The sequence below is a fragment of the Podarcis pityusensis genome (genome assembly GCF_964106645.2).
Source record: "Podarcis pityusensis genome assembly, chromosome: 5".
NCBI lineage: Eukaryota > Metazoa > Chordata > Lepidosauria > Squamata > Lacertidae > Podarcis > Podarcis pityusensis.
In genome coordinates, this window is record NC_138032.1 from 98389528 (window position 1) to 98413634 (window position 24107).

The following is a 24107-nucleotide window of genomic DNA, read 5'->3' on the forward strand; positions in this document are numbered from 1 at the left end:
ATCCGTTCCGGAGCTCCGGTCGGATCCCGAGGAATTTGCAACCAGAGGTGCCTGTTCTGTGCAAGCGTGTGGCGCAGTAGAGCACTTCTGTGCATGTGTGCGGGGTGAGACTCGGAAAAATACTTCCGGGTTTGCCACGTTCACATCCTGAAGGATATGCAACCAGAGGTGTGCGTATCCAGAGGTACCACTGTACTCACTTATCACAAGTAATACATTTTGTCTTTAGCTGCAGGTGATTCCCCTGCTCATCAACACATGTACAAGTCATACCTCGGGTTGAAGTAGCTTCGGGTTGAGGTTACGCTCCGCGGTGACCCGGAAGTAACGGAACGCATTACTTCCGGGTTTTGCCGCTCATACACGTGCAGACGCGGGTTGCGTTTGCTTCAGAATGCGAATGGGGCTCCGGAACGGATCCCGTTCGCATCCAGAGGTACCACTGTATATAGGAAATTTCCCATACTGAATGTTGTGTTGTATGTCAAGCAGTTGAGGGAGGGAGGGAGGGAGGAAGAAAGAAAGACAGAAAGAAAAGCGAGAGAAAGAGAGAGAGACAGAGAGAGAAAGAGAGAGAGAGAGAGAGAGAGAGAGAGAGAGAGAAGGTGCAATGCTAACACACAAGGATTTGTGGTCGTGTGGGGGCAGCCTGTCTCATCCAGGGTTCTTTATTTACCTCACATGTCTCATTCCAGGGACATCTTACCAAATCCTAGTTTGAGAAACTAGGCTCTAATCATCGTCTGGCACCATGGTCAGAAACCACACAAGCCAAACACTCTATGGTAGCATAAGGGGACTAAAAACAAGACAGCACATTTTCCCAAAGTGTGTAATGAAATTATTCAGTCTCTCTGGGGTATAAGCACAGATAGATATATTTTCATACGCTGGATAGTCTGCTTTTTAAAGCAAAATTTGATAAAAATGTTGACTTTATACCCCTTCTTTGTCTTTACATCTTCAGAGGAAACAAACTTGGGGCGTCTCCGAACCTCTCTCTGGGTTTGATACTGCAAGTTTCTCTGTTTCATATCTTGAAAAAGAGGACACATGTTTTAATTCAGCAAGTCAGAGAACACAAGCCAACTTTCTGTTTTTCTAACAGTAAAGGGTGAAGCCGAGCAGCTGTTCTTTGGCCACCAAAAGCCAACTAAAAAGTCTTACACCTCCAAGGGAATTTGAGAGCAGAATGGCAGATTCTCTGTGCACCCTTGCAATTCTTCCTTTATGTATCATTTCTAAGCTTTAAGTGGGTATTTTCATAGTCAGCATTAAATGTTACGATGGAATACAAAGGTGGAGTTAGTCTCTTAGATGCTATGGAATTCTGGGAAACTTTGAATATACTGCAGGCCATTGTAGTTACAGTACCTTTAAAGCTGATCTCGTATTGCTGGGAGCCAGCTTTGAACTGGACACTGCCCTCTGGAACTGCTAGAAATAAATTCTCCAAATCATCAGAACCTAAACTGGATTCCTGGAGTTGTCCACCCTGTAAAGGAAAAATGTGAAATGTGACAAGTAAAGCCACATGAAAGTCATTAGGATCAGCACAGCCAAGTGTTTTCCCAATTTAAAATGAAATGCTTATGTAATACCACTGGCCTGCAAATACAAACACTGCTAAAACAGCTTACTGGATGCACGTTAGTGCAGATGAAAATTAATCAAAGTACTGAAACTGACTTTAGAACTTGGAAACCAAGCCTTATGAGGAATGACTGAGGGAGCCTGGAAAAGAGGAGATTGGGAGGAGATATGGTAGTCATCTTCAAATATCTAAAGGGCTGTCACATGTAGGAAGGAGCATGCTTGTTTTCACCCGCTCTGCAGAGTAGGACTCAAACCAATGCATTCAAATTACAAAAAAGGAAATACCGACTCAACATCAGGAAGAACTTTCTGATAGTAAGAGCTGTTCAGCAGTGGAACAGACTCCCAGGAGAGATGGTGGACTCTCCTTCCTTGGAGGTTTTTAAGCAGAGGTTGGGGGGCCATCTGTCATGGATGCTTCAGCTGAGATTCCTGCATTGCAGGGGGTTGGACAAAATGACTCTCAGCATCCCTTTCCAACTCTGCAATTCTATGATTTCTATAATACATCAGCATTTCTTTCTGGGCATTATATGCCACTTGTGGATGAGAGTCAGAGGCAAGAGTGAGCAAACAGGAGGATTCAATTTTACCTTTGTACAGTGGAATAGTTTCTACACGTACCCCACCCCTCTATCCTCCCTCCAACAAGGAATGCAAGAAAGATTATCAGAATTCAAAGACACTCAAGGAATGTGCAAAGCAAGACCAGTGAGGCCTGGGCAGAGTCCCAAGAAGAAGAGGCCAGGAGGAGCACATTCAGCCCTCAGGCCTCTGCCTCCCATCCATTAACACAGATGCAGCTGGATAGCAGGCAAAAGACTACACCACAAGAGCTTTGCTTTTTCCAGCCACCCATAAAAAGTATATTTTCCAGCAGACTCTTATGTTCTTAAGCGACACAATTTTGGCAGATCAGGAAATGGGAAACAGCAATAATCGGAGAAAGGGGTTTGGGCTCAGGAGTGTCAAATGTTGGCAATTCTTACCATGGTCTAAGTGCAGGAATGTCAAAATTCCCTCCTTTCCAGAACAGCTCGTAAGTGGTATGGGTTTTCCATAAACCTCATACCTTACTCCTGCATGTTTACCTTTGATTATGAAGCCTCCCAGAGAGAGGTGTGTGTGTGTGTGTAAAATAAATTTATAAATTGAACCTTATCTTCAATGAAAAGAATCTACTGTGTTGTTAAAATGAAAGTAGGGATCATTTAAATACAACTGCCCTAGATGCACACAGGGCTTTTATAGTGAAATCCTCAAATAAAAAATATCTTGCAACAGCAAATGGAATATACTGACAGCCCAGCTGTATAATTCTAAACATTATTATTGGGAAGGAAACCGTTAAGCACAGTGGGACATAGGATTATAGTGCAAAGGAGCATTTTTGCATAAGTTGTTTGGGGGGGGGTCACTTATGATACCAAACAAATAGGAGCCTGGATCAAATGTTACTTTGTCTTCATTGTTTGCAAAAACTGGAGACTCTTAATGGGCTTGAGATTTATCTCCAAGAAGTAATGTCTGAAGAAGTCCAGAGACCCTGGCAGCAGGCATTCTGCACAATACCAGAGACAAACAGAATTCATACTGACCTGTGTCCCATATTCAGTCCACTGGCCCAGGTCATTCTTCCAGTACCAAAGCCACTTTGTTGTCATTACAAACTTAGGAGGTTTGGTGACAGATGATGGGGTGGACAGACGTCGAACATGGGACATAGAAGTGGTCATGGTGCTGAAATCGATGTATTCTGGATCTGAAATACTATGCGAATGTGAAAGAGGAAACATGTCTAATTGTAAATGGGTACCAACTTTACAGATACAATACTGCACATTTTAATTACACAATTAATGATCTTCCAATATATATTATCCTCATACCTTCTAACACCCAAGTTTTCTGCCATGATGGAACTGGCATGGAGAAGACGAAGGTAAGCCCATGGGGATATGCTCTTTATTTCCTGATCATTAGGACTGGGAATGTTCTGAATAAGTTATTTTGTGAACAAGAAGGCGTGAATCTGAACTTATTTCTGTGGTTTATTAGGCCATGGCAAAACGAGACGGTTGACATTAATTCTAAGACAGGAGACCCTCCACGTTGAACCATTTTTGAACTCTGGTACCAGCCTGTTCTCAAAACTATCCTATTTATTAAGTTTGTGTACCGCCCTATACTCATAGATCTCAGGACAGTTCACAACATTCAGGAAATGCCTCATGCCATACAAATTAAGTTCCCAAGTACAACCTCCCACTTGAATAGGAGGCTATCAAGACAAAGGCAAGGAACAGACAAAAAGATGACAAGGCTCAGTTAATCATTTACTAAGATCACAGTTTTTCACCGTTAAAGCAAAACACCAGAGTGGGAAGCAAACAAGATGGCTAGTTTTAGTCATTTTCCCCTTAAGAAATTAAGAGTTCTTCCAAACTCTTAATTTGCAAGATGGAGATGGAAAAGGTGAAAAATGAGCAGAATTTACTCATTTGAAAGCCCATCCCTTCCCTATTAAAAGGCATTAGCTAAAAATATTACTAAAACTTTCCTGTAGCCAGTAGCTATTTTAGCTCCTATTCCAGCTCCAAAGAGAGGAACTCTCTTCTTCTCAGTACTCTCAAGAACAGCACACACCCACTCTGCCTTAAGGATAGGTATATTCTTCCCTTTCCATTTCTTGCTCTTAGTATGGGTCCTGCTAGCAAAACCGTCACACCTACGTTTCTGTAGGCTTTTTAAAATAATCTTTCACTTTTCATAACAAGGGGTGGGTGGGCGTGTATTGTAGGAGTTGCTGCCTGCTTTAGCAGCATTTATATATTCTGTCACTGCTATTTCATATAATAAATCAAGCTTTCTTTATTCCTTTGGTGTGAGATGTTCTTGTGGGCATTAAGGTTATGGGTTAACACATATTCATAACAAACACGTCATAATTCCAGCAAAAGTTCCTAAACTTCTTTGTAGTACCGTATTTTTTTGCTCTATAAGACTCACTTTTTCCCTCCTGAAAAGTAAGGGGAAATGTGTGTGTGTCTTATGGAGCGAATGCAGGCTGCGTGGCTATCCCAGAAGCCAAAACAGCAAGAGGGATTGTTGCTTTCACTGCGCAGCGATCCCTCTTGCTGTTCTGGCTTCTGAGATTCAGAATATTTTTTTTCTTGTTTTCCTCCTCCAAAAACTAGGTGCGTTTTGTGGTCTGGTGCGTCTTATAGAGCAAAAAATATGGTATGTGGGTTCATAGCACATACTGTAACAATGTACCCCAAGGCAAGTAGCTGGTCTTCCAACTTTGCCCTGTCACTGGACCCCTGTGGTCTCTTAAAGCAAAAAGTGCCTTTTCTCAAAATAACCAGATTCTCTCCTACAAGCTCTGCAGCCTCGTGCAATGACACTACAGAGGATGCTTCCTCTTATTCTCCTACACCAGGATTCTTAACGGGGGCTCAACCTGTACATAGTAGTCAGCGCTCACATTTTCCACTCTTGGTCACACCCTCCCAACATGTTTTATCAAGCAAGAAATAACGAACATTTCCCCAAGGCTTCATTCCATCTGTTCATGAACTGAGGAGGGGAAAGAGTCCATAATTTTAATGGTAGGTTTATTGTAGCTGAGAGACAGAATAACAACAGGAAAACCCCCAGAAACCCAGACGACAAAAGTCAGAGATTGATGTGCATTATAGTGAGTGAAATAAGTATTTGAACCCCTATCAACCAGCCAGATGTCAGGCTACCTGGTATCTTCACTGTATGTAAAGAGCTGAGATTAGAAGCACCTGCTGTAAGGGAGAGGTCTTAGCTGTAACCCCAGCTCGTTATAGTACCTGTACAAAACACACCTGTCGACAGAAGCAATCAATCCAGCAGATTCCAAAGTAGCCATCATGACCAAGACCAAAGAGCTGTCCAAGGATGTCAGAGACAAGACTGTAGAACTGCACAAGGCTGGACTGGGCTACAAGACTATTGCCAAGCAGCTTGGTGAGAATGTGGTGCAATAATTCACAAATGGAAGAAACACAAAATAACTGTCAACCTCCCTTGGTCTGGGGCTCCATGCAAGATCTCATCTCGTGGAGTTGCAATGATCAAGAGAAAGGTGATGAAGCAGCCCAGAACTACACGGGGGGAACTTGTCAATGATCTCAGGGCAGCTGGGACCATATTCACCATGAAAACAGCTGGTAACACACTATGCCACGAAGGACTGAGATCTTGCAGAGCCCGCATGGTCCCCTTGCTCAAGACAGCACACGTACAGGCCCGTCTGCAGTTTGCCAATGCACATCTGAACGACCCAGAGGAGAACTGGGTGAAAGTGTTGTGGTCAGATGAGACCACATCAACTCAACTCTCCGTGTTTGGAGGAGGAGGAATGCTGCCCCGACCCCAAGAACACCATCATCAAACATGGAGAGAACTCCATCAAACATGGAAGGGGACATATTATGCTTTGGGGTATTTTTCTGCTAAGGGGACAGGGCACCTTCACCGCATCAAAGGGACGATCGACAGGACCATGTATCATCAAATCTTGGGTGAGCACCTCCTTCCCTCAGCCAGGGCATTGAAAATGGGTCGAGGATGGGTATTCCAGCATGACAATGACCCAAAACACACGGCCAAGGCAACAAAGGAGTGGCTCAAGAAGAAACACATTAAGGTCCTGGAGTGGCCTAGCCAGTCTCCAGACCTAAATCCCATTGAAAATCTGTGGAGGGAGCTGAAGGTTCAAGTAGCTACACATCAGCCTCGAAATCTTACTGACTTGGAGATGATCTGCAAAGAGGAATGGGACAAAATACCTCCTGAGATGTGTGAAAACCTGGTGGCCACCTACAAGAAACGTCTGACCTCGGGGGCCGCTAGGGGCGCCTTGGAAGATGGCGGATAATAACATCTATCCAGCTCGCACGAGGTAATTAGAGACTGATTATGGGGAGTAAATCAGTCTCCCTCATCTTTCCAGGGAAGGGAAAGATGCAGTTTTCACCCGCGGTTGCCATAAATCACCCCCGAGTTTGGAAGAAGGAGGGGGTGAGAGGCACTGGGTGCATAACCCTCGGCGGGTCTCGGAACTCCTCCGAAGCTGCTTCCAGGAGCGAAACTAGTTGCGTTACTTAAAAGGAAAAAATTTGGAGAAAGTTAACGCACATGCTTCGAGAGAGGCAGGAGGTTTTTATCTGCTAATAATTTTACCACTGAGATGAAGAAGATTGAGACGGAAGATTACATCACAGTACTACAGACATGCTGGTATGTGGAATGTAACGGAACGGAAAGGGGGGGGGAATGACTTTTTATTTTTTGTTTCATGTGATTACCTAACAACCCTCCCCCTCAGAAGATCCGTCGCAACAACTAATTGGCAAATGGGATTAAAAATGAACTGTGTGGGAATAATATGAATTTAAAGGTTTTACTCTGTCAAGGATTTGGAAAGAAGAAAGGCTCTCTTTGTGACGCAGCAAGAATTGAGATATGATATGGAAGGACAGACCTTTGTTGCAGGGGGTTTGGTCTTGGGGAGGACAAGCCGAAGATTTGTTATCTGGATGGGATTGTGAACTGGAAGGGGCAGCCCTCCTGGAAAAGACTAATTTACGATGCAACAGGTCGGGAAAGTTAACAAGCGGGCTTTTAGACTGTATTTCATTGGAATGGCAAGATGGCGATTGCTTGCTCAAGCGGAAATGCCTGGATTATTGGATGAGAGTGATTTACGAGAGAGCAGTACAAAGCCCACACAGTAACACAAATACGACTGTTTTTTTCAACCCACTTGCAGAGTAATTCGGAGGTGAATGAAAAGGAAAATGAGTAACGACAAGGATTGAGAAGAGGGGACTGTAAATATGAAAGCAGCAGAAATATTGGAGGACCGGACTCCTGCCGATCAAGAAGCATGGGTACACCCCACAAAAAATTATAATTTGGAAAACAATTGGATTATATGATATGTATTGTTATAATTTGGATTAATTGGTTTGATGTGTTTAATTTGGTAATATGGAAACTTAATAAAAATTATTTTAAAAAAAGAAAAGAAACGTCTGACCTGTGTAATTGCCAACAAGGGTTTTGCCATCAAGTACTAAGTCATCTTTTGCAAAGGGATCAAATACTTATTTCACTCATTATAATGCACATCAATCTCTGACTTTTGTCTTCTGGATTTCTGGGAGTTTTCCTGTTGTTATTCTGTCCCTCACAGCAACAATAAACCTATCACTAAAATTATGGACTGGTCATTTCTTCGTCAGAGGGCAAATGGGCAAATTTAGCAGGGGATCAAATACTCCCCCCCCTCACTGTAGATAGCTTCCTTCCAAGCCACTCGCCCTCAGCGAGAGACTCTTTTTCCCTTCATCCCATCCCCCCTTTTGGGGGTGCGCAGGGAGTGTTTCCAGGCAAGCCCCACCACCACCACTCCTCCTCCATTGTAGCAACTGCCCACTCAGCTTAAGCATTTCTGTGGGACCAGCTGACTGGCAGAGGTCTGCACATATCTGTGGAATACCAAGACCAGCTTTATACCTGGTAATACTTGGGTCAGAATAAGCTTTTTCTATTTCCTCTCTTCGGGGCAAATCCTTCCAACCATTTGCAGTCTGTACCTGCCATCGATAAGGCATATCGTAATGAATCATGTTACAGTTAGCTGCAAAGAGAACAAGCAAAAGTGAGTCACAGGTTGCTTCAACTGATATGCAAGGTGATAAAACAAAACTAATCAGAGTCCAACTTCTGCATGTCTGTAAAACATTGTATGTTTTAAATCTTCCTTAACAAAATGCTGAAAGTGGCTAACACAGCTGCTATTAAAAGCCATAAAAAGCCAAATTATGCTAAAAAGAGAAAACACAAACATATGAGCAAAGAAGCAGAATCAGCAAATGTATACCCAAGAGCACGGGTGACAAATTGAATAAAATACTGGGTATTTTATCCAAGTACGCCCCACCCCACATAATCGATCACAAGACGCGGCACACACAAATGAAGGAGATGGAAAGTTGATGAAGGACCTGTGGCAGAAGCAGAGAAGAGAAGCTCTCCCTGGGGGGGGGGGGGGAGGATGGGAGAAGCAAGGGAAGTTCCCAGGCGAGAGCTGGGAGGGTTCACCTTTCTCTGTGGGGGACAAGTTAAGATTTATATGCAAAAGAGGACATTGTATTTTCACTTTCTTTTTAATGCTTTTGTTTAGCATAAACAAACAAACCATTTTTGATTGTAATGTATTATGAAAAAAGTATCAAAATGTGTATTATAGGTTAAGATGCATATACATTTATTTTTTAGTAAATGTATACAAAATATATTTTGTAAAAAAAGTGAATTTATATGTCTTCTTATTTTTGACATTGACATTTTGACATTGATGTGGAAACAGGACAGCAGACTTACAAATGAGCACGTGAACTGATGCAGAGCAGAAGGTCTGGACACAGATCCAACCCTTGTTTATTTTTGTAGGAAATGCCACAGTGTGGATGCCACTATATAGAAACTCGTACCGTTTTATTTGAGGAAATAACAGAACATCAAGCAGAGCCTCTCCACCCCTTTCTCAGGGAACAGGGCAGAGTATCAGAGCAGAGTCAAAGAACATTCATGGTCTGAAAGACAAGGCACCATTGTCCTGAACTGGAAGCAAGACTTGAGTCAAGACTCAAAAGCAAACAAGTGACTTAAACCTAGGGATATACGTGCCTTCCATCTCACACTGATCACAGTAATCTAGCCGGAGGATTCCAAGGATGGTAGTTAGACAGATTCTTATCTGAGAAGATGCACTACAACCAGAGCTGGTAAAGAGGTGCTCCTAGTCCCCGCTGCCAGTGAAGATCAGGCAGCAAGACAGGGCCAGGAAGCAGCTGCTTCAGGAGGCTGATCTCATCCATGACAAGCAAAAACACGGACTCCTCATTCCTAAGGCAGCCTGCCATCAGCAGTTAGGTCTTGCTCAGGTTAAGCTTCCACTGAATAGCCCGTAACAGTAACCGGTCACTCGTTCAATGGCAAGCATCACTACTCAATTAAGATAAAAATAAAAAATAGGGTGGGCAGCCCAGGCTTACACCCCAGGAGTGTAACACAGCGGTGTGACTTAACTCCCCCCCCCCCCCCGGCACACACTCCATTGAGCCTTGAGGCAGACAGATGCCAACAACATTTACAAATCAATACCTGGCATATCCTTTCATCAGACAAATAATATGACTATCAAATGTGATGGTTGGGGGAGCAGAGAGCTCCAGCCCCCCTCTCCGTCCCAGCATTCCAGTTTCTTTGACACCCTCACCCCTCGTTCTGATACACTGGATCCTGTTGCTGCACCCAAGGCCATTTCTTGAGTGGGCAAATGGGGCAGGTGGAAGCAATGTAAGCAAAGTTGGCAAAGCAAATTAAAGCATTATTACTCCTGGGGAAGGCCTAAATGGAAACCTGGCCTTGGACTTGTCTGTTGGGACTTACTTTTATTTTTGCAGAACCGCCAGACATAGAAAAGACATATCTCATCACTTTTCTCCTTCTCTGCGTTCTGAGGTGGTTTAGTGTAAGGAGTGGCTTTGACACCTGTAAAAGATGGACAGGGGGAGAAATAAAGGAACATAATCTTTAGTAAACCTTGCTTAAGAAGAATCACGTGATAAAACATGCAAAGAGGTATCAATATGTGCCTTGCTTTGGAAGGCAACTATGCTCACCACTATACCTTGTTTGGATTTCTTAGTTTATTGTTATATGTATTTTATAAAAATTCTGAATAAAAAATTTCATTTTTTGAAAAAGCCACACACTTCTCTGAAGTCTCTCAGCCCCACTCACCTCAGAGTGTTTGTTGTGGGGGGGGGAAGGGAAAGGAGATTGTTAGCTGCTTTGAGACTCCTTCGGGTAGTGATAAAGCGGGAAATCAAATCCAAATCCAAACACCGACAAAGAGCAGCCAGCAACACTGTCAGTTCAGGATAAGGCTAATGCAAATTAGGAGTACAGGGAATCAACCCTAAATTATGCTACAAGGCACAATGCATTGTTCCTAATTTTAAGACTGACAGAGTGTGATCCACCACAATCTTACCTGAAGTGGGCATGGCACCAAGGGCACCTTTTTCTCCCCCCCCCCCCCGGGGAACTGTGTTGGGGTTGGGTGAGTGAGGGATCCCAAATAGAATTAAATCAGCATCAAACTAGTTTAAATAATTCTTTGAGAGGCAACAACAGCTACATTGTTATAAAACTGATATAAGTTGGTATTATTAATAAATTTTAATATTATATACTGCCCTTCACCCGAAGATCACAGAGCAGTTTACAATATAAAAACACAAAAATACAAACCATAATAACAAACAAAAACAATACCCACCCCTCGCCACACAGAGAGTTTAAAAGCCATAGATTGTTTAATTAGCCAAAGGTCAGGAGAAGAGGAGTGTTTTTGCCTGGCGCCTAAAGATATGCAACGAAGGTGCCAGGCCAGGCATTCCACAAGGAGGCCCGTCTCATATTGCTGCCCTCCAGATCTCTTGCCAAGGAGGTACACAAGGAGGGTTGCAGGGTCTGGATCAGTTCACATGCAACAAAAGTTGTTCATTGTGTGTGAGAGAAAGATATATACCAAATATGTGGTGGCAGCAGTAGTCATATGTAACCGCTTACCAGTCCAGAATAGTACCATCCACATGTAACATGGACACATCGGCAGGCTTTGAGAACCCACCACTACCACCATTATGCGGGGGAGAACTGAGGACTCATAGAATGCTGGATGGGGTTGGTGGAAAAGATTAAAGTAGAGCAAAACATGGCTGTCAAATATTATTTATTTGTGCAGCCAAACCCATTACAATGGCTGTGACAAAATGACAAAATTGGAGCAGTAGCACTCAGCACTGTAACATACTGTGGCAGTTTGTGTATGCAATCTACGCTGTTTGTGGGATATATTACAGTGGTACAGTGGTACCTCGGGTTACATATGCTTCAGGTTACAGACTCTGCTAACACAGAAATATTACCTCGGATTAAGAACTTTGCTTTAGGATGAGAACAGAAATCGTGCAGCGGCAGCGGGAGGCCCCATTAGCTAAAGTGGTGCTTCAGGTTAAAAACAGTTTCAGGTTAAGAACAGAGCTCCAGAATGAATTAAGTTCTTAACCCGAGGTACCACTGTACCTCGGTTCTCGAATGTAATCTGTTCTGGAAGACCATTTGACTTCCGAGGTGCATTCGAAAATGGAAGCCATTATAGTCATACCTTGGATCTCGAACGTTTTGGCTCCTGAATGCCACAAACCTGGAAGTGAGTGTTCCAGTTTGCAAACATTCTTTGGAACCCGAACGTCCAATGCCGCTTCCATAGATTCCGACTGACTGCAGGAGCTTCCTGCAGCCAATCAGAAGCTGCACCTTGGTTTCCAAACATTTTGGAAGTCGAACAGACTTCCGGAATGAATTCTGTTCGACTTCCGAGGTACGGCTGTACTTCTGGGTTTTTGGCATTCAAAAACTGAAACGTTTGGCTTCCGAGACACTCAAAAATTGAGGTACCACTGTATATTCTGCCATTCCCCAAATTATCTGAGTTTATTGGCACATACCTATGAAAACATCAGCGTTACCCAAATTTCTGGCAACTGCTGAAAAATGTAGTTGGCAATTGATCAATGTAAGTTTAAAAGGGGACTCATACTGCATATTGGGGCTAAAGCTCATCCCTGTATCTTGCCATGAGAATGCAGATATTCTATCTTAGGCCTAATTCAATCAACTTGGATCCTTTGCTAAGAAAGTAAATTGGTTCACCTTGGTCAGGGCCGAGGTTGAGGTCCATGAGATTAGGTATACTAGATGCTTGCTCAAGTCTGGCTTCTCTTGGATTTCCTGCACTTGATTTTTCTCCACTTGATGCAGGTCTTGCAAAATTACCTAAAAGAATGGGAAAGGGCTTCAAATGATGAGGAGAAATGAGGTCCTTTCACACGCCAGAGTGATGCAAGCAGTACATGATGCCCACAAGCCCCTTCCTATAAATCACTCACCCTTGCGAGGACCCAGTTCTCTGGACAGTACAGCAGTTTTGTGTTCGCAGATTGTCTGGATGTTCCAGGCCACTTCATCATCCACTCCCCCTTCGAGCAACAGCTTCAGAGCATTTGGTTGCAAAAGGTTGTGAGACCTCTTGCACTTGGGAAACCTACATTCCCCTCTCAGGAAATACCGGCAAATGTGAAGCTTTGTGCAATTATCTTGCTGGGCACAATTCCCATCCCCTTTATTGTAGAAATTGCATACCTGGAAACAGGAAGTGAAAGTAAGAAACACACAAGAATTTCAATTAATACTGCACTGGTCTGAATTGCATGTAATGTGGACAAATACACCGGTTTTGGTAATATCCTTAGCAGCTGTATCACATACAGAAGCTGAAGACTTCCTGCTTATGGTTGCAAAGAAATATTTTAAAAATGTGTAGACAGTAGGGCCGGGAGATATCTGGTTGTCAGCATCACAGTATTAGGGCTGGGCGATTTCAGCTTTTCAACGCCAGCCAAACATTGTGGTCTGACGATATGCCGCAATGTTGAAAAAACAAGCTGCATTGGCCTCAGCCTGCAAGGCGCTGGGTGAAATTGCCACAGCCCTCACCGCAGGAGCTGAGGCTGTTTCACCTCAGTGCCTAGTGGGCTGTGGGACAACACAGCTTGTTTGTACGGCTTAGGTGGGGCATGGGAGGGCTCCTGATCCCCAGCTGAGTCATCCCCTGTGCTCCCCCTCCTTGTGGGGAGAGCAACGGGGCTCCTTTTTGCGGCTCTGCCAGGGATGGGGAGGGCTCTGTATCCCCAGCAGAGCCGTCCCCGCTGCTCCCCCCACTTCTGCGGGAGGCAGTGCTGGGCTCGGTGAGCCCTTAACTGTTCGGCTGAGGGGAGCGGCAACCACACTCTCCTCAGCCGAGCAGATTAAAGATGCAGAGGGAGGAACAAGCTGTATTGGTGCCTCACCGGTGCACTTTTTTCTCCCTCTGCATGGTATGAGGGCAGAGTGGGATGGCAGTTTCACTCAGCGATATATTGCTTGTAAAACTGCCACCTCTCATGAGACCCTCTGCTAGCAACACTCGCTGGAGCAAGTCGCTAGCAAAGGGACTCAGGAGCAGTGGTGGTTTCACCAGCGATACACCGCTGAGTGAAGCTGACACTGTGGTCTGCTCCTCATACCGGTCCTGGGCGATATACCCAGACATACATGATACCATACCAGGTAACATTGTGCTATACTGATATATCACGATGACTGAAGTATGGATGGAGTTATGTAGAGGCATTGGCTGGCTTCAGTTTTTCCCGCGACATGGTTTTTGCATAGCACACCTACACACCATGATTTGCGATGAACTGTCAGGTCGAAAATTCTGAAACCAGTATGGTGATATGAACTTCAAACTGGTTTGGGGCGATATATTGATACCCAGCCCTAGTAGGTAGCATCCAGTGATATTATAGAATATATAGCAGGGAGAGCACAGGGTGATATTTGAAAAACACAGCAAGCATAATTGCAGATCAGCTAACTCTTCTCTTCAACATGCCAATTTTGCATTTGGAGTTCCCTTCTTCCTATGGAAAAAGTGTTCAAGCAATTAATCAGGCAACAGAAACTCCACATAAGGAAGAAGGCATGTGGCAGGGGTTATACTGACTGCATATTAGTCTGCAATTTGATTACAAACCCAAACCGTAGTAGCAGCAAGAGGAGGCCTCTTCAGAATTCCGGAGGGAGAGAATACACCTTGTGGCTGAGGACTCGGCCTTCCCCTCTCTTGTGTGTGCATACATGTGCCTACAGAGACTACCCTCTTCAAGGGGCACTGAAGACAGTGGAGAGTTTTACTGTTTGCTGTGAACATGCTGTTAGTTAGTTATTTCCACAAATTATGGCAAAATATTCTATGTTTGGATATTTGGGCCATCTGATTTTTTCCCTGAAAGAAATGTTATGATCTTGCTAAGTCACAAAAAATAAACCAGGCAAAGTTTCAGAAAAGGACAATTAAAATGATCAACAAGATGGAGAGACTCCACTTGGGCCTTTTCAGTGTAAAGGAGAGTAAAGAGGAGACACAACAGAGGTGCATAAAACGTTGCCTGGTATGGACAGAGGACAGAGAGGCTTTTCTCCTTCTCTCATAACACTAAAACTCATGAACGCCCCAAAACTCTGAGTGTTCGAAGATTTAGGACAAACAAAAGATAGTGAAGGATATAGTTAACAGGGGAATTTGGTCCTACAAGAAGCAGTGAGGCCAGCAACTTGGAAGGCTTTTACTTACTTTTAAATTTAAATTTCTACACTGTCCTTCTGAGGATCGCACAGTGGTTTTCAATATAGAATCATGGAGTCATAGAGTTGGAAGAGACCACAAGGGCCATCGAGTCCAACCCCCTGCCAAGCAGGAAACACCATCAGAGCACTCCTGACATATGGTTGTCAAGCCTCTGCTTAAAGACCTCCAAAGAAGGAGACTCCACCACACTCCTTGGCAGCAAATTCCACTGTCGAACAGCTCTTACTGTCAGGAAGTTCTTCCTAATGCTTAGGTGGAATCTTCTTTCTTGTAGTTTGGATCCATTGCTCCGTGTCCGCTTCTCTGGAGCAGCAGAAAACAACCTTTCTCCCTCCTCTATGTGACATCCTTTTATATATTTAAACATGGCTATCATATCACCCCTTAACCTCCTCTTCTCCAGGCTAAACATGCCCAGCTCCCTTAGCCGTTCCTCATAAGGCATCGTTTCCAGGCCTTTGACCATTTTGGTTGCCCTCCTCTGGACACGTTCCAGTTTGTCAGTGTCCTTCTTGAACTGTGGTGCCCAGAACTGGACACAGTACTCCAGGTGAGGTCTGACCAGAGCAGAATACAGTGGCACTATTACTTCCCTTGATCTAGATGCTATACTCCTATTGATGCAGCCCAGAATTGCATTGGCTTTTTTAGCTGCCACGTCACACTGTTGGCTCATGTCAAGTTTGTGGTCAACCAAGACTCCTATAAATGTGTTATGTGGCTATAAATGTGGCTATAATATAATACTACACACCATGGTAACAAACAAAAACAAGCCTGGGAGTGGCATAACTTTAAGAGAGGATTAGACAGATTCACGGAGGATGAGGCGAGCAAGAGCCACGAGCCACAATGGCTCTGCTTTGCCTCTCCTGTCAGGGGCAGCATTCCTCCAGATGCTGAGAATCGCAAGTGAGGAGAATGCTGTTTGGCTGAAGTCCTTCTTCCGGGTTTCCCATAAGCATCTGCTTGGCCGCTGTGAAAACAGGATGGTGGACTAGATGGCCTGATCTAGAAGGCTCTTCTTATGCTTATAAGTAATGTGTCACCTGCGTCAATGAATTTTGACCATGTTACACATGCACATATTTTGTAGTGAAGGTTCTTGACAGAAACGCGATTAAACAAATGTGGCTAACCCTGTCTCATCTAACTTCATAATGCAGAAACTCTACTACAATTTTCTTGTCATCATCCATTCTGTTTCCTCACCTTAACCAGTTAAAAAGGCAACCTATAGGCGAGGGCAAACAAACATCTCGGTGATGCTATAGTATTTTCATAACTTACATCAGGCCAGAGAAAATGATCATTTTGGAGGAGGAGAACACGCAGTTCATTCTCATTGAGCCCAGAAAGTTCATGAGCCTTCAGGACTTTTCGGTTAGCCTCTGAAAAAATTTCATGAGAATACTTGCATGCCCTAGGATAAAAGTAAAAGGAGAAAAAACATAATCAAGGTATCAGAAATACCTGGGAATACACATGTGGAGTGAGAGCCTACATATTCCAAGGACCCTTCACTTTTTTGTAGGCTACAAATCCTGAACTTGTACAATAACCTGAGTTCCTTGAAATAATGTACTATTAAAAAAATTGTATTATCTATTCTGTTCAATTGAACACATTTTCCAAATTCTTGCATACTCTACACCAAGGATGGGAAAATTTTGGCCTGTAGATATTTTTGGACTCCCAACAGCCCCAGGAAGCTTGACCAATAGTCAGGAACGATGGGAGTTGTGAAAAAAGGCATCTTAAAGGCCATAGATTCCCTACTTTAAAGTGACCAAGAAACAAAATACCACGGTGAGGTAAAACATTTGAAGATCCTCAGCATGGCAAACATCAATAATGGCAGAGAGAATGCTTAGCTTGTGCCACAACCGCTTGAGTGCCTCGTTTATGAGAATAGTTGCCACTCACTCTTGCAGCTGAAGGCAAAGCACTGCCTGGGGTTTATTGCTGTGGGGAGGGAAGAGCCTGCTCTCCACCACTGTGTGGTCAGCATTGCACAGCACTGCACAAGGTTGCTCCAAAATGCAAATCCTCCTCCTAGATACACACATCAGTCGCCACACTGATAAGGCTGGTAAATTAGTAATCGCACTGAATACCTTCCACCCAATTCTCATGCTGTGAGATTTCAGCTTAAGGTACCATTTCAGTGTCTGCACCTAATGCATTAGTTCTGGCAGATTCCAATCCATTGAGTCTACTCTTGGTTCTCCTTTTGGAATCTGATTCAAGGCCCAAACAATTCAGGAGCTGAATTTTTGCTCCTAGAAACAAATTCTGCTCAGTGTTTATTCTGAGGAACCGAGGTCAAAGTCTGACTGACAGTATACTTTACAAGAACAACCCAAGAGATTAGTGAGGATGGTATTTAAAAGCACAAGCAAACAGCTCAGACTTTAAAAAACCACCTTCTTCATACTGTATCAAGGGACGACTTGTTTTAGAATTGCTACAACCTGACTGTTTAGATCAGGTATGGGAAGCCTGTGCTTTTACATAATGTTGTTAGACTCCAGTTCCTACCATCCCTGACTATTGACCATGCTTGCTGGGGCTGATGGGACTTGGAGTCCAACAAGATCTGGGTCACAGGTTCACCAGCCATGGTTTAACTGCATGATCTCTCTGCTTTGTCTTTCAACCCCTCAGGCTATGTTGTGTTTTTCTCATTCTAGTCTTAAATTAAGGAAGTGGGGAGGATTTCCCAGTGCTTCTTAGGACAACAGAATGTATAACATTGCTTGGATGGATCAGCAGAGGGAGACTCATGAAATCTTCCTTGCAGGACTGGTTATATAGGTTAAAAAAAATTGAAAAGGCTTTTGTACAAAGCAAATCAACCCTGGACCAACAATATTATGACTCACACAAAATCTCCACCTCAGAAAAAATGAGGAAAAATTCATTAACACTGACTACAAGGGCTTGTGTAGTTTGTGCCTTTGAGTTGCACTCATGAAAAAATACAAGTGGGGAAAAAACAGTTGTTACCTAGTAGTCACCCAGACAGCTAAACTTCTGTTGCTGGAAGCACATAGGAATTTGAAACTGTATTTGGAATCCCATGCAATGCTGACACTAGAAAATCTGACACTGTTTTCAGTAGTACCAAATTCTTCAAATAATCCTTTGTTTTGCTCTTCATTAATATTATTCTCCTTCTTTAGACTCCATCATTTTAACCTGTTAAGTCACATATACATCCTTAACAGTTTTCCAGATGCACCCCAATTCCTCCCTCCCCCCCCCATACCCATTGCTTACTGAAAACATGAGAGATATGCTCTTGACTGTATTTGGGTTATTATCATTGTAAAACCTTCTGATGTTAAGACTGTATAAAATTAATTGTTTTCAAATAAAAAGAAAGAAAAAGGGGGGGAAAATCTGACACTGGTGCCGAAGGACTGGACATCCCTTTCTGCTTCAGGGCAAAATTATCTAAATACAATTCATATAGAATTTACTAGTAGTACTTCTACTGTGGCATATCCAGGGTTCTTATATGTTGCAATTCCGCAGGTGTACATAAAAGTATAGAATGTGGTAGTGGGCAAAGAATTCAGTTCTCTTGAGAACTTCACTTTGCATTTCTTCTCTCAAAACCCTCACAAAACTCAGGTGTTCAGCACTTTATAGTCGTTTAGATACTCTTGAAGGAAGTGTGTAGGCCACTGTTTCTCAAAATTGGGTTGCCAGCTGTTGTTGAACTATACACCCATTATTCCTGATCACAGGTCCTGCTAGCTAGGGATGATGGGAGTTGTAGTCAAACAACAGCTGGTGACTCACGTTTGATAAACACTGGTAGGCAATGTCTGCTGAAATCTGAGAAGCCAGAGTTCACTCAGTAAAAAAAAAAGTCAGCAATTTGGTGTATCCTCAAAGTTGGAGGATTTTCTTGTCACAAATCAGTTTGCCTAGGCACATTTGTGTTTGCGGTGAGCAAGGAGGGGGACTGACAGACCAAGCCACAAGCTTTCCCTTTGTAAGATGCTGATTTCCCTGCTATTCAGTTTATCATCGTGCCATAACAACAGATTCTCTCATTCCTTCACACTCACCATCTGCCACAAGCCGGCCTGAAGCACCTGCCCTTGATGTAGTTCTTGCAGATATGGAGGTTTTCGCACCCCCCACAGCTGTTCCTCAGGCAGAGCCGCACTGGGGACACCGCCAGCACCTGGCGCAAGGAGTCCCGGGGGACAACCAGAAACTTTTCCTTCCCTGCATCCTGCAGGATCTCCTCTAGCTGGTGCTCAGGCAGCCCCGAGAGGGAGGGGAGCTCACTGAAGCCCAAGCGCCCTCCTTTAGAGCAAAGGATCTTTGTGATGAAACTGCACACAACGGCGTCGGACATGTTCCTTCTCTGATCTGCCTTCCTTTGTACTTAAAAGGCTTGTTTAGTTTCCAGCACAGATTAGGCTCCACCTTTCCCAGCCCAGCTCACATGAGAATCGAAACTTAAGCCAAACGCAGCAGCTCCCTAGCAACTGAACACCTGTATACTCTGCCCTTCTGTTCCTTCCTGTTAGTTCTGTTTGCCTTCAGTTTCAGTTCTCATGTGACTTGGGGGCTGCAGGATTCACAAATGATGAATCATCAGACCCATAAACATAATTATCAACTATTTTGAATGTTAAATGAAGGGTCGAGTATTATATGCAGGAGTGCCAAAGCAGAGTACAGTGGTACCTCGGGTTAAGTACTTAATTCATTCTGGAGGTCCGTTCTTAACCTGAAACTGTTCTTAACCTGAAGCACCACTTTAGATAATGGGGCCTCCTGCTGCTGCCACACAATTTCTGTTCTCATCCTGAAGGAAAGTTCTTAACCCGAGGTACTATTTCTGGGTTAGCGGAGTCTGTAACCTGAAGCGTCTGTAACCCAAGGTACCACTGTACATGTCCAGCTCCAACAGGCTTGATTTTACAATTTAAGACACATTTCCATCCACACTAGACATTAAAAGCACCTGCCTCCCACACAAAGAATCCTGGGAATTATGGTTGTTATGGGTGTTGGGAATTGTAGCTCTGAGTTCCCTGGATACCATATTTACTTGAATTTAATGCGCACCGTTTTTGGTCAAATTATGTCATGAAAATTAGGGTGCACTTTAGATTTGATGGCACCAGCAAATACTTTTTTGGTTTCAAGGTTTTGAAATTTGAGGTGTGCATTAGATTCGATGGCCCATTAGCTTCACATAAACACAGTACTTTAAATGTAATGTGTGCATGCAATCTTATTTTGCCTAGTCGGCATCTTCCACCCTCAGGGCTAAACTAAATAGCCCAAACACTTTGATTTATAAAGCACCTTATACTGTACCGCACAACTGATTAGTGACCACGGCATAGCATTATTTTTCAGGATAGAGGATTGTTTCTGAGTGGGCATGGATAAACATTACAAGTTGCAACTCTCAACTATTGTCAAGAGCATTTGACCCCCATTTTAATCTAGTTCCAGAAAGGCATTTACTGGAAGCACTTTCAAATCCCTTGGATTTCAGTAAGATGCTAAAATCCCTTAACTTGTGGGTGGCTTGATCTCGTCATTATAGCACTGTTGGCTCTCATTATCTACAGAAGATATTGAATATTTTAAAGAAACATAAATGGTTAGAAAGGAGAACACCATGGGGGGGGGGAGTTAAGCACTTTTAACTTTCTGAGATTTAAGTACAGGATTAACTCTTAGTAACAGTGGAATCCAAAGCACTTGGATTTAATCATTTATTGCATTTACATCCCACCAGGGGCATAGCCAGGATTTTTTTTTTGGGGGGGGGAGGCTTTTGTTAGGCAGACTGAACCTCAGATTTGATTCTGTCCCCCTGCGCCCCCCCCCCGCTACGCCCATCCCCCCACCTTTTCGTCCAAGGAGTTTCAGATGATGCGCTTGGTCCTTTGCCTCCTCCTCACCGCCCTGTGACCGTTGGCTGAAGGGGGGGCATATAAATTTTAATAACAACATCATGTGAGGCTGAGCCACCCAGCTGGGTGGGGATCTGCCCTCCCAAGTCCTACCCCAAACCACCTTTATTTAGTGTTAAGACAATAAGCGTTTTAAATAAAGCAAGAGACCCATCAGGCATCTGGTATGGCCAGTGCCGGATTTATGCATATGCTAAACAAGCTATAGCTTAGGGTTCCACTCTCTTGGGGGGCCCCAAAGAACTTATGGGGGGGCTGGATGTACATTTCCAAAATATAAGATAAATAAGAAAATAAAGCCTCCATCCAGCAACAGCGTTTTGTGTTGTGTGGGCTCCCAGGATGTAAGTCCTGGGCCTCCGCCTGCCAGGCTGCTCCCTCCACTATCCCATCTCAAGGGCCCCCTTCCCTGCCCCGGGTCTGGCGCATGACCGTGGGATCCCCACCCCAAGAGAACTTTCTCCGACGCCCTGGTGGAGCTGCTGGAGACCCCTCACCTGGCTCGGCAGCGGCCCTTGAGGTTGAGCTTGCAGAGGTGGAGCCGCGGGCAGCCGGGACACTCCTTGCGCACGCAGAGGCGCAGCGGGGAGACGGCCAGCACCCAAGCGGCGGCTCCCTCCGCGCGCACCAGAAACCTCTCCTGGCCCGCCTCCTCCAGGATCTGGCGCAGCTGCTCCTCGGGGAGCGCCAGCTGCCGCCCCAGCGCCGCTCGCTCCAGGCGGCCCCCGTGCGCGCACAGCAGCTTGGCCAGGAAGCCCGACACCGCCGGGTCCGACATGCTCGCCCGCGCAGCCGCCGCGCTCCGCCAGGAAACGAAAGCGAAGGCAGCCGAGGGCGGGGCCCGGGGCGGCTCCGTCCAGGCGCGGGAGGCGGAGACCCGCGGGGAGAGCGCACGGGGGGAGGCGGGCTCCAAGCTGCTCCCGGAATGCGAACTCGCGAGCAAACTTTGTCCTCTGGGCCAGCCTCTCACCACCAGCAGTTGCGAGGGAGGCCTGCCTTTTTTACGGAGAAGAAATACATGGGAAAGCAAAAGCAGCAACAGCTCGCCGTGCCCCCCCCCGCCGGTCTTGGATGGAAGCCGCTGCAAGGCGTTTAAGATTTGGCATTGGTGGGGGAGGCGAAGGAGAAGATCTTTCCCGTTCCATGGTACTCAATTGTAGGCTCTGTCAAAACCCCAGAAAGAGATTTTTGCAAGAGATGTTGGCACCGCTACAAAAACACAACCCTGAAGTGAAAATATGTTGGCTGTTAACTGACCGCGACCTGCTTGTCACATATAAAACAGCCTTATTTGCAAAAACCGCCTGGAGGTGTGAACAGAGACGGGGCATTTTAAAAAATATATTTTTAATTGAATTTTAATTCTTTTATTATTATCACAATTACATCATGCCAAACAGTAACAAATTGAGTTCCCCACTCCCCCCATGACTTCCTTCAACTTCCCCGTCTGGTTTTTTACATAAAAACTTGTCCTGCTTGCAATACTATACTTCAGTATTATATCCTTAAATTAAATGTTTTTATATTCTTATCATTTTAACCTCATCTTTATAGCTTCTATGTTTGTATTGTTAATTGTAAGTGTTTACTCAAACCCTGCTAGTGAGTCCATTTCTTTACATTGATTCCATAGATACAGCATAAACGGTTCCCAATCTTCTCTGAAATCTCTGTTGTCTTTGTCTCAAAGTCTTTCAGTTAACTTCGCCATTTCAGCATATTCCATCAGTTTTTCTTACCATTGTTCTTTGGTTGGTATTTCATCATTTTTCCATCTTTGGGCTAGTAAAATCCTAGCCACTGTCGTAGCATACATGAACAGTTTTTTCTTCTCTTTTGGCATATCTTGACCTGAAATGCCTAATAAAAAGGCTTCTGGTCTTTTAATAAACATTATCTTAAACATTCTTTTCATTTCATTATAAATCATTTCCCAATACCTTTTAATTATTTTACAATTCCACCACATATGAAAGAACATGCCTTCTTTTTCTTTACACTTCCAACACTTATTGGAGCCTGTTCTATACATTTTTGCAATTTTAGCAGGTGTAACATACCATCGATACATCATCTTCATGTAATTCTCTCTTAACAATATATAATCGGTAAATGTTAAATTTACTTTCCATAATTTTTCCGTCTTCCATTTGAATATTATGCCCCAAATCTTGTGCCCACTTGATCATTACCCTTTGACCTCTTCATCTTTAGTTTCCCATTCTAATTGTATATTAAACACTTTCTTCAGAAGTTAGTGTTATCATCTATTATTTCTCTTTGGAATCTAGATATGGTATAGCTAAATCCTTTCTTATTATCTTCTTTAAAAACCTCATTTAATTGACAATGTTGTAGCCAGTCATAAACATATTCTCTTCTCTCGTCCAAATCCTTAAGCTTTAGCTTTCCTTCTCTCTCTATCAACAGCTCTCTATATGTAGGCCATCTTCCTTCCATATTTATTCTTTTAACTGAAATTGCTTCTGTTGGGGATACCCACCATGGCTTTTTTTGTTCTAATAAATCTTTATATTTTCCCCATACTTTTACCAATGATTTCCTAATTATATGATTATGGAATCCTTTATGTACCTTCCCTTTATTACAGGCATAGGCAAACTCGGCCCTCCAGATGTTTTGGGACTTCAACTCCCATCATCCCTGACCACTGGTCCTGTTAGCTAGGGATGATGGGAGTTGTAGTCCCAAAACATCTGGAGAGCCAAATTTGCCTGTGCCTGACTTTATTATACCATAAATATGCATGCCATCCAAATCTGTTGCCATGTCCTTCCAGATCTAACAAATCTATGTTTTCTAATTTGATCCAGTTCCGGATCCAAGTAACACAACCTGCTTTATAGTAAAATTTGAAATCTGGCAGGGAGAATCCTCCTCTCTTTTTATTATCTGTAAGTATTTTGTATTTTACCCTTAGTTTCTTCCCTTTCATGATAAGTTTAGAAATATATTTTTGCCATTTCTTGAAGCATACCATGTTACTTATTACCGGTATTGTGTGGAATAAAAATAACATTTTTGGCAATGTGTTCATTTTAATTGCTGCAATTCTTTCTAATAGAGATAAATTCATTCTTCCCCATATTTCTAGGTTCCTTTTAAATTCATTCCGACATTTTTCATAGAATCATAGAATCATAGAGTTGGAAGAGACC

General features: G+C 43.7%; 1 protein-coding gene across 2 annotated transcripts in view; it reads right to left on the reverse strand.

Annotated features, from left to right (window-relative positions):
• The window catches only part of LOC308477150 (protein mono-ADP-ribosyltransferase PARP12-like), a 28624-nt gene extending 6903 nt beyond the window's left edge, over positions 1–21721 (reverse strand). The window contains exons 1-9 of one of the 2 annotated variants that reach the window (XM_081005482.1): positions 21423–21721; positions 16256–16388; positions 12663–12915; positions 12427–12549; positions 10093–10194; positions 8152–8275; positions 3195–3366; positions 1375–1495; positions 943–1036 (exon numbers count right to left, since the gene is read on the reverse strand). In XM_081005482.1, coding sequence (XP_080861608.1) covers positions 943–1036; positions 1375–1495; positions 3195–3366; positions 8152–8275; positions 10093–10194; positions 12427–12549; positions 12663–12915; positions 16256–16388; positions 21423–21703 — 1403 coding nt within the window. In that variant the 5' untranslated portion in view covers positions 21704–21721. Of the gene's footprint in view, positions 1–942; positions 1037–1374; positions 1496–3194; positions 3367–8151; positions 8276–10092; positions 10195–12426; positions 12550–12662; positions 12916–16255; positions 16389–19047; positions 19508–21422 lie in introns of those variants that run through there. The other variant, XM_081005481.1, reaches the window with a different exon arrangement.
• Positions 21722–24107: the final 2386 nt, after the last annotated feature.